At 46.3% G+C, this 11,064-nt stretch overlaps 1 protein-coding gene across 9 annotated transcripts in view; it reads right to left on the minus strand.

Moving 5' to 3' along the window:
- The window catches only part of IQSEC1 (IQ motif and Sec7 domain ArfGEF 1), a 248,336-nt gene extending 239,420 nt beyond the window's left edge, over nt 1–8,916 (minus strand). For 8 of the 9 annotated variants that reach the window (XM_032447348.1, XM_015874694.2, XM_032447347.1 and 5 more), the window contains exon 1: nt 8,521–8,916. In XM_032447348.1, the coding sequence (XP_032303239.1) occupies nt 8,521–8,786 (266 nt within the window). In that variant the 5' untranslated portion in view covers nt 8,787–8,916. The remainder of the gene's footprint in view (nt 1–8,520) is intronic. The other variant, XM_015874689.1, reaches the window with a different exon arrangement.
- Between the last annotated feature and the right edge of the window lie 2,148 nt (nt 8,917–11,064).

Genomic DNA, 11,064 nt, shown 5'->3' on the forward strand with positions numbered 1-11,064 from the left:
TTCAGACAAACCTTAACTCCAAAGTATACCTTAAATTTTTGGAAAAGGACAGGAGCATGGCATCCCACCTTCCTTTCTCCATTGCATTTGTCCAATTATTCAGAATAAAGAACTCTTTGCAGATCTGAACTACAGGTGCTGTCTGGGTCTTTTTTATGTAGCACTACAGTATGTGTGTGTTTCAATCATACTTGTCAGGAAAACATGGCTGGAAATGTTATTGTCATTCAAATAATGCATTAGATTTTAATGAATTGCTGTAGACAGCTATTCAACAGCAGTATTTTTCTTATCCAGCATAGCAGTGAGAACAACCCAGACTTCTCAGAGAAGACACTAATATCTGTCTATATGATCATAACAGTACTTTAAAGGTTTGCCTCTGCACTTCAAGACACTAGAATAAAAAACTTGAGAAATCTTTTCTCACATTTGTAAGGCTTTCCAGCAGAGATGCAAAAGTAGTAGAGATGCTACCATTCAAAAGAAGATTCTACACTACACACTTGCATATCCATACATATCCATACATATCCATACATATCCATACATACACTTCCAAAACTAGCGAACATTGAACTATTACCAAGAGCCCAGCAGAGGGAGCACAAGTCACTGAGACTCCGAAATGCTGGGTATTTTAGGATCGGGAGAGGTGTTAGTCCATCCAGAACTGTACAACTTGGGAAACAACTAGAAGAGATGCATTTATAGAATTTGCCATTTGAAGAACTGAGTATTGGGATTCAACATTCTACTGTGAAAACTGTTATATTTTACAGCATTTACCCTGTTTAAGCATTCAGCTACTTTACAGCAGTAGTTTTCCATTACTCTAACTATACAAACAACAATTAAAACCAAATAAGTCAACATCTGGCCATTAAGGAACACGAGATTAAAACAATAATAATGATAATAATAATTTATGCCATAATTTTACACCTAAATCTGAACAAATTATTAAGAGATGACTCTAACGTTGGCATCTTCATTTGTGTAATAACAATCATTATCTGTGCTAAGTTTTGCTAAGGGCAAACAACAGGAAATAAAGAAATACATATTTTCTCACTTCTGTCCTTAATCACAACACCATGGTAATGACTGTGAAAAGGCAACAAATTCTTATCTAGATTTCTGGATTGCACAAACCAACATTTCTTCCACTGCCTGTAGTGCAGTAAACTACAACAAATGAGAAATTTCAAAGAAATACTGTTAGAAATCTGCAGAGGAACCCCATAGCAAGAGGTGGTGGTGTAAGCAAGCAGCCCGCATCACCTAAAACCTGGCCAGAATGTTTATCAGACACTATTCCTTCAAACCATGCTGCCCTGTTTTATCAAAGCCTGTTCAGACTGTTCAAATATCTAATTCAACAATTCTGCAGAGAAAAATAGTACAATTAGGCAAGGATGCGGGCAGAATGAAATGATGACAACCTCATTCACAGTCTCACTGAGCTAAGATGAAAGAAATAAGCATTGGCAAAAACAGCCTGAAAGTACCCACAGACTGCAAAACATACGCAGAAAAAAAGATAGAATTAACACAGCAGAGAAGGTATGAGTAGGAGTGATAGGATCAAACTAGAATAATGCAAGTGTGGGCTGCACATCAGGAAGTACTTCAGGTCCACGAAATCCACTTACCTAAGCAGCTTCCCATACACCCTCATTGAGTAGCATGAGATGACCTCCTTGCCACCTGCATGTGGAGGACAGGAGCCCTCAGACAAACAGGGTACAAACACAAACAGTTCTCTTGGTATAGGCTGCCTAGTTCATAAACAACTCTTTCCACACCAGGGACTGGAATCCTAGTTGAGCCATAAACTCAGGGGAACTTCAGCATGTTGCAGTGTTTTGAAGTTCTGCACAATTGTGTTGTTCAGGTGCCCACAAAATTAAATAGTGTCAGAACTGGAAGTGTGGAGGAAGCAGCTACGATGGCTATTCCCAAACACTCTCATGCTCTTTAAAGAAGTCCTGAGGGAACACACATACTTCTGTAACCATTCTAGGCAGAAACTGTGTGTAGAGGCCATGGTCTGACATACAACATTGAATCTTGCACAGTGGTTTCAGTTCAGTACATTGACCTGCACATAAGACCCAGCTCATTTCATTTTTAGACCCAGTAAAACTAAGATTTTTGAGATGCTATTTGCAAGAAGCATCTAATAATTCACTGCCCCAATCAGCGTGCTGCAAGAAAATACCTTGAAATACCTTGTTCTTTCCTCATAGCTTCTACAATCTGCCAGTAAAAAGCTCTTGCTACAGATACTCCTTTGAGCATTATATATTTTGCTTCAAACAAGCTGCAACTCACACTCTTGCAGAAGACACCTTCCCAGAGGTTTTATGGAGATTTATCTTCCTATGCAAATAACCAGGCCAACAAGACTGCAAAACAGATTCTAAAATGGGTAAGTCAGTCCTTCACATTCTCCCACAAGTGTATTATTTTAAGTGGAAAAGGACGAAGTTTAACATCCCTCACTCAGCAGGAAGTTAAGTTCTTCACAGAAAAGCTCTGTTTCTGCTCCCCCATCCTTTGCATTCTTATGTAACTGCTCAGTGCTTAATCTCCCTAATATCTTTTAAAATATTAAAATCTACTTTGCTGATGAGTAAGAATTACTACACTGGAGATCAAGGTATTTTTTAAGATTCATCCAAAAGCCATTGCCTGCCATTGTAGGATAACAATGCACAGCTCTCAGCTCACCAGCTTTGCAGAGTTAAAGTAATTCAAGTAATAGGGCCCTTAAGTGCCTCTCTTATACACTTATTGTACCCAGCCATTTTTTGGTAGGAACTAGAAGACCAAGTATTGGGTCTTCCACCTCATGCCTCACTTTAGAAATCCAGAGTAATCAGTATGGTGCTGGTATACATAGTTAGTTGTACATGTACACACAGATACATACGCATGTTTGTATGGCTTGTTTTGGAATCATGAATTCTGGAAGAGTGCGAAGAGCCTCTTGATTTTATTTTATTGTACTTTACCTGCAGTAGTTACAGCAGCTCTCCTTTGCTTGCTGAAAACATAGGATCCATGACCATGCCCAAATATTTTCCACAAATACACATTCAGAAAAGCATTTCTAATTCCTTGGCAATGAATTCTTATAGGAAGAATATCAAAGCTTTAACCAGCATGAAACAAGTTGAAGTTTCAAATAGAAGAATACTGAAATTAGAAAGCTCACAAGATGCGTGTCAGCAGGAAAGGAGGGTTCATTAGAAAATATTTTCAGATTCACTGGGAATGGCTTGTTTAGGTCTGATCTGCTTTAAGCAAGACAATTCGCTTCAAGTTTTGAAACCATATTTAAACTCAGGACTCAGTAGGGTGTGTTACCTTCTGCTGCCTTTGTCAAAGTAGAATTTGCTCTGTCAATACAGCATGCATTTCTGCTGTTTTCTCCACACACCATATTTTCACTCTTTCCTCTGATTTCCAAGAATTTTCTTGATACCAGCACACTGTTTTGTCATCACTGTTATTTTTGCTCCCATCCCCCCCCTCCCCACTTTTAACTTGTTTTATTATTCATATGGTACAACACATCTGCAGACAATTTTTTTTATTGTTCTCACCATTTAGCAGATGTTAAGTAAAAGAATTGGATGATTTTTCTGCAGAAGCAAAATAATTTAGTTGAGTTATGTTAGCAAGTTCTTGTCTTATTACACACCTTCACAGTATCGATTTCCCACTGTCTGCCAGAACAACAAATGCCTGTTTTAAGAGATGCTCACTCATCTGCTGGGTACAAATAGCACTGAAGTTGAAACACGTGCTTCAGGAGAAAAGTCACTGCCTTCAGCATCAAAGCCTTATTCTCATAACTTAGTGGTCTGTTCAGTTATATACCAAAGATAAAATGAACAAAATGGTTTTTGATTATTTGAAAGTGTAAGTTTAAGTTCTGCCCAGCCCATCTTACAGCATCCCTGTCTGACATAAGGAGTGATAAAGAATATATAGCATTTAGTCACAGTGAAGTGTTTGTTTTGGATACAGACTGTGCTTTCCACTTAAAAGTAAGATAATTTCATGAGCAAAATAAGCTGAACAGGTAGAAGTGAGATTTCTAGTAATAATTTGCACCTCTACTGTAGGCTTCTTTCAGTGAGACTATCAGTCACAGATCACACTTCCCTCAGCTGATTGAAAAAGAGCTGAACAAAAGTATCTCGTGTACATTTCCTTCTGACAAGAAGGCAGAGAAAGCAAGATCTTGCCCAAACATGAGCACACTTTAACAGATGTCAGATACTTCTACTTTAATTAAGGCAAACAAAAATGAGCTTCCATCCAAAAGCAGCACAAATCCTGAAACATGATTTACGTCATATGAACAGTCTGTCTCAGCAGAGAACATCTCTGGAGGCAAAAAAGTCAGGCTGGTCTCTACACTAATGCAATCTTTGGCTTCCTGCTGAGACTGTGTGCAGGGGTAGCACTCACTGCCAACAGCGACATGCAAAGTCACAAGCTCATTTTATGTAAGCCACAAAGCAGCCTTCACAAAGCGCCACAAAGACAGTGCCACTCACTGTGCACACCTCAGCTCAGACTGAGAGCATCTTCTAAATGCTGGAGACTTCTTAATGCTCTGGATTGTGACTATTTCTCCCCAGAGAACAAAACCAGTTTTAAATTCATTTAAAAATAAATCAGTCAGGACAGGTACAGAATTTAGACTGAGCTGCAAATAACACAACTCTGAGATTGTTCCACCTTAACAAACAATTCCTCCTATATCTTCTCCCCAAACAAAGAGAGATTTCTCACGGTAAAAGGCAGGAAAGAATTTTAGCAAAAACATCACTCCCCAAGCTGGTAACACGCTGCCTGGTTTGCCCATATTTACATTATGAGGTGCTTTACTAAAGTTGGTGGATTGAACATTTCTTCCTTACACTGAGTATCTGAATTTTAGAGGATTTTGGTGTTTTATCAACTATTAAGTGAAATGAACTAATTGCAAGTTAGGCTTATGCAATTTAATTAGTTAAGTATCTACTGTTATATTTAACATGCTGATTCACTACATTTAACAAAGCTTTGCAATCAACTAATTATCCTCAATTATACTTGTAGATTTTAAGGTCGCTTCACACTCAGCAAATTAGCACAAAATTAAGTGAAACACCACCCAAACATTTTTTGGTGCACTGTCCTCCTTACAAGACAGTGAGTGCACCTGCCAACCCACCCCACGCATTTGCCTTCTGCAGCCAGCAACCCACACAACAGAAGCATCCTTTCTACCCTGGCTCTTTTTTGGAGGTACAACTGTCTATTTTTACTTTCTTTTTTGGACTTTTTTTCCTTGCAGAAATCTATTACTGTTCTCAGTAACAGAAATTACTCCTCCATAAGATCAAGGTAAAAAGTTTCTACAAATGTGCCAACTTCTCCAAATTATTTAATCGGCCTTCAGCTCTATTCTTCCTACTGATAAAAATGGGAAGTTTCAGGGCTTGTGAAACATTTCTGTGCTGTTGCAAGTAAGCTGCCATTTGGTAATATGAAGGTCCTGTTTTGACACTGCAGTGTCAGTGAGCAACACCTGCTTTACACAAGTTGAACCCTGCAGACAGGAGTCTAAATGCTTTAGGAAAAAGTACTTAAGCCCTAAGGTACAAATTCTATAGATGACTTCCCAGAAGTGTGGATTTCTTTCTAAAAGTACTGATTTTGTGGAGCATTTGGCAAAGAGAATCACAATTTCCTTTACAAAGGGTTCTAGTCGCTCTTGTTTTGAAGCACTGATCACTGACACCACCAGTGCACAAAGCTACCTGGCTGCATTGGGGATGAAGTTGAGTCTGTACATGAGGTAATGAGGAGGACACGCCACCTCACATGCTGCCTCCCTCCTGACACCACAGATATCCAAAGCAAGCATTATCCACATCTGATACTGAACTGTTACAGAACTTCTGCAAAGTAGGGATCATTATTCCCCAATTAAATGTATGCAAGGAGCACACAACATTCAACTCTGAAAAAACTCAGATTTTTCTTCCTTGAATGGGAAGCTACAGACAGCCATAACATTCAGGTTAAGTTTTCAGAAAGCAAAAGTAACCACAGGACTGGAAGAAGGCCTTAAAACAGGGACACGATCTATTTTCTGAGTTGGAGATTTCCTCCAGTTTCTGCATCTAGTCATTAAACTGACCTGAAGCTGGTTTGTTGTTGCACCTGCTCCCAGGTAGCTGGAGCCACAGCAGCTACTGCCACAGCTCCAGCCTACACATCTGGGGTGCCCACAGCTGTGATCCTCTGATACAGCGATGATGCATGGTGAGCTGGAGAAGGGGCCAGGCTTGTTCCATATGAAATAAAGAGGTAAGATGACAAATCAGGGGGAAGAAGGGACAGGACTTTTTATGTGACAGAGGCCCTGAAAATCTGACTCTCCTGGATGTACACATAGGCCAAAGAGCCCAGGACCAGACACAGTGGGCTGTCTCCCAGCTTCCCCACTAAGCCCCGCAGGGTATGCCTCACAGCAATACATCTCTGCCATAAATATCCCAGATTAATTCTGATCCCAGCATCAAATCCACTTAAGAGACTTAAAAGCCTCCAAGTCCTCAGAGCTGCCTGCCCAAAAAGGGCTCTGCAAATGAGTCTTGGGCTGGTGGAGATGAGATGTTATCAAACAAGGCAAGCCATTTGTACAATTTTAGTAATGTCGTTTGCAAGAGACAAATGGGACCAGATAGCTGAGTTGACATCTTGTACTAACTGCACGGCCACAGGAAATCCTCGATACTGGGAATGAGTTCATGGGGTAGGATTTGTGTAAATACTGTCTGTACGTTTCCATGAATTTATGTTCTGTAAATTTGTACTCCATATGTATTTCCTGGAAATAGCTCTTCCTGCTTATAATGAGTTCTGGTTGTTAAACGACAGCGTATGCTCTCTAGCGCGTTTAAGGAGCTATTTGCTTAGCTTGCCTGGGGACAACTCTACAAAAAAGAAGTCTGAAAAGACCACTCCAGCACCGCTAGAACGATCCGCGCTGGGAGCACAGACAGCAGGAAGGGAGCTGGGGGTGGAGTTGCTTCCCTCCCTCTCTATCACGCCCAGGGGGTGAAAGGCATTTGGGAACAGGATCACGCTGAGGGGGCAGTGAGTGACCAGCGACCCTTTCCCCACTTCCTTCCACTCCCCCAGCAGTGCAATAAGAAACCAGGGCACTCGATTTCGGGATTCTACGCAGCGACACTTCCTCCCAAATCAAAACAGGCACACGCGAAGCAAGCAAACCACACGCGGGTTTGGGGCAGCTCCTGGACTCTCCGAGAGGCTCCTCGGAGAGGCGCTGCGGGGCGGCTCAGGCACAACCCCGGCCTGTACCCAAGAGCTTATTTGTAAACACGGGGAACTCGAGTGTACCAGAGCACAAGTAGCTCTTTGTGCTGTATCAGAGAAGTGAAGTGGGCTTTTAATATGATGCATGCTTTTCCCACTCAATTCAAGTAAAACTAAGTCTTAAATTACTTTTCCATCAGTAGAAACGAGGCGAGTAAACGCTGCGACTTCGGCTATTGCTATTCTCGAATTCCTGTTACTTAAGAATCGTGCATAATTAAGCAGCTTTCTGCGCACTATAAAGGAGCCACGATTAATTACAGATTAATGAGTCCGCAAGTAGACGCAAAGGTTTGGAGCAAACGTGTCTCTGAAAGCGGCGAGCCCGCGTTTGGATGAGTCAGTTCACGCTGTGGCGAGCTGCCAGGGTCTGCTGACCCCTTCTCTGGGTCACTTTCGTTAGCGGCGAGAGCGCGGCCGCTGCGCGCTGCCCGGAGCGCTGGGAGGCGCGGCGGCTCCGTGGCCGGCAGGCAGGGAGCTGGCACCGCCCGCACGGGGAGCGCGGGCGGCTCCGGGGGCTCCAGCCCGTAACCCTGGGGGGGCAGCGGCTTCCCGAGGGGCCGCGATGCGGGAACGGCAGGGAACAGGCCCTAGGGAGAAGGGCAGGCTCGTCCCGTTTCTCCCAGCGCCCCGTTAGCGCTGCGAAGGTGCAGTGCCCAGGGGCATCCCTAGAAGCGCGCGGGGCTGCCGGAGCCCCGGCAAGCGGAGATAGCCGTAGAGAAAGCTACAGGCGTAGGAGGCAGAGAAACCAGCCTGGGGGAGCCCCAGGAATGCTAACGCAGCTTAGACCCTGGGGAGAAGCTCTCCTCGGAATCCCGATCGGAGCGCCAGTGAAGCGCAGGCATCCAGATGGGAGAGGAGTCGGGGGACCGGGCTGAGGCCGCCCCTGCCTGGTGAGGACCCCCTCCTTCGCGGCGAGCTGCCCGCTGAGCCGAGCCGCCCAGGGCTCCCTCCTAGGCGCACGCTGTAGGGGAGTTGCGCTCTTCTCAGAGCTTGTACGCGGGATGGCCTTAGGAAACCGAAGGCAGGAGACGAACGAGAAGGAAAGCCCCACCAGAGAAACACCCTCCTCGAAAAGGGCACGCAAACCCGGGAGCCGCTTACTTTTCGTGCTTTGCGTTTTCCTGGATGGCGCTCAGCACCCCCGGGTACGCGGGGGGGACGCCCTGCTGGAGCCTGCATGTGGCCAGGTGCCGGTGATGCTCATCCTGGAGACAGGCATTTTCATGGTACAACTTGGCCACTTGCTGCTCTAGCTCGTCTATCCTCCGCTTCTGCTTCTCCAGCAGCTCCTGCTGCGTCTCAATAATCTTGTTCAGCTCCTTCAGGTACTCCGCCGCCTTGCTAGGGTTCTCCGCCGGGCTCTCCATGGCCTCCCCACACCTCTCACCCTCGGAGAAGCAGGTGGGGGGCGCAGGTACCGACCAGCCCGCTCCGCCGGGAACTTAAGCGAGAGGGAAGAAATAAATAACCCGCCGGAAACCAGCCCCCCTGCCAGCTCTGCTCTTCCCCTCCTAGAGCAGTCGCTGCCCAGGCGAGCGTAGGAGCGGCGCGCAGCGGCTCCTAGTCCGAGCCGCCATTGCTGGTGTTCGGCTTTCCGCTACCGAGCGAGGGCAGAGCCGGCGGGGATCGCGGACACCGAGCTGCCGGCGAGAGCCACCGCCGGAGATGCGCGGAGCCCCGCCGCCGCCGCGCTGATGCTGGCGCACGGGCGCTGTCCCGCCCCGCCGGAGCCGCAGCCGGGTCAGCCCGTCGCCTGGCAGCGCCCGCGCCCCCGCGGAGCTCGCAGCCGGGCATGGGAGCCCGCAACCCGCTCGGCGCTGCAGCTCCCCGCCGGCTCCGGTCGCTTTCGAGCCGAAACCCACCGCCCACCCGCGGGGGCCGCCGCTGTCGGGGATGCGCTTTAAGTAGCCGAGCTGCCTCCTGCGGGGGACCGGCGGCTGAGCGACTCCGCGGAGGGGCGCATCCCTGGGCGGCCCGCTGCGCTGGGCGCCGCCACCCGTCCCCGCGTTGTTGGAGCCGATGCCGGAGATCGGTAGGGGAGCGCTCCAGGAACGGTGCGGGCGCAGCCCCACGGGCAGGGGAGCCTTTAGCCCCTTCCACCCTGCTCTAAGGGCTCGCTTTGCCTCCTGGGCTCGGGAAGAAGCGCGCTGTGTGGGGTGGCAGGTGGGGTAGGGCGGCCGTGCGGGCAATCCGCTGTGCGAGACCTGATGTAAGAGCAAAGATTTTCCCTGGCACAACTGGGAAACGGCAATGTGTTGCGGAAGTGGCATCGGGGTGTCGGCTCCCTCAGAGCCAGGAGCTCTCCAGCACTACGTACGGAGCCACACTCGTGCTAATTGCTGCGTAGCGGAGACCGCTGCCGCTCCGTCAGCAGCCCTGACATCTGAGACCTCTGTCGGTGAGATGCTGCTTCCCGTTAAGGTTGCATCAGGCCAAGAAAAGTTGCTGAGATTGGGGTCCTATATCATCCACACACGTACAGATGGGAACACTTAAGAAAACAGGGAATAGGAAAGGGAAACAGAAGGAGATACTGCAGGAAGAAGATAAGGAGGTGAATAAGTGCTTTTCTCCCCCCTTCCTCTCCTTATCTCCTTAATATTTTTCTTGTTTTCTCTTTTCTCCACCTTTAAAGTTTTCAGGCTTTCCATTAGTATGATTTCCTCACAGCAGTTGTTGCTGCTGTCACAAATGCACTGATACTCTCTTGGAAAGTCAGTCCCTCCCAGCATAGCCAGGATGTGTTGCTGTGGGAGCTGGTGCAGGAGGCTGAAGGAGTGGAGGAACCACAGCAGCCTACTGGGAGGTTGGAGACTGGGCTCTCCCCATCCCTCCTTGGAGGGAGGAGCTGAAGTTCTTGGAATGGAATTCTAGAAGAAGATATTTGTCACAGTCCCTACCCCAACAGCTTGTTGAAGAGGAGAGGATAAGCCTAGGGGTGAGGAGATGCATGTGGCCATTTCCATGTGTGTTCTGCTCTTAAAGTAGAAAGAAGTTTTCCTCGGAACTGTTACTTTCATTCTGGCCATACACGCAACCAAGGCCTGCTGTCTCTATCAACGTGACTGAAGCACAAAGGGCTAATTACACTCCTGCTGGGGACTGCAAATTCACAGAGAAGTCTTTAGCTACTCTTTTAAGAGGCCAAGCTTCTTTTTGATCAATCACATCAGAATTTTTCATTAGAATTGTTGAATATAGGAGTAATTACTTCTTCAGAATGTAACTGAAGAATGGCCTGCTCTTTCTGGAAGGAAAAGCTTATTATGACATCTTACTGAGGCACCCTGCATCATTTTCTTTGTGCAAACCGGGATGCTTGTCAGATGTAAATAAGAAGAGCAAGGGAACTTATTTTTTATATGCAAAATAAAATGCAAAGTAAGACACTCAAAACTGATTAATGTACACAAAAAGCTTAGAAAGCATTTCACAAAAAGGAATGCTGAAGTGAGCAGCAGTAAGTACAAGTAGCTTCTCTTTGAAGGACATCTTGGGTAGATAAGCCCGAGTTCGTGGGAATCATGGAACACTGCTGAAGAGGCATGAGCTGGTTCAAGTTATTGCTTTCCTTCTTTTTCAGATTTAAAGTAAATACCTCAGTTCCCACATGGCACAATTGTATCTTGTTCAGCGGCTTATAGT

This window comes from Coturnix japonica, chromosome 12, assembly GCF_001577835.2.
Source record: "Coturnix japonica isolate 7356 chromosome 12, Coturnix japonica 2.1, whole genome shotgun sequence".
In the NCBI taxonomy this organism is placed as follows: domain Eukaryota; kingdom Metazoa; phylum Chordata; class Aves; order Galliformes; family Phasianidae; genus Coturnix; species Coturnix japonica.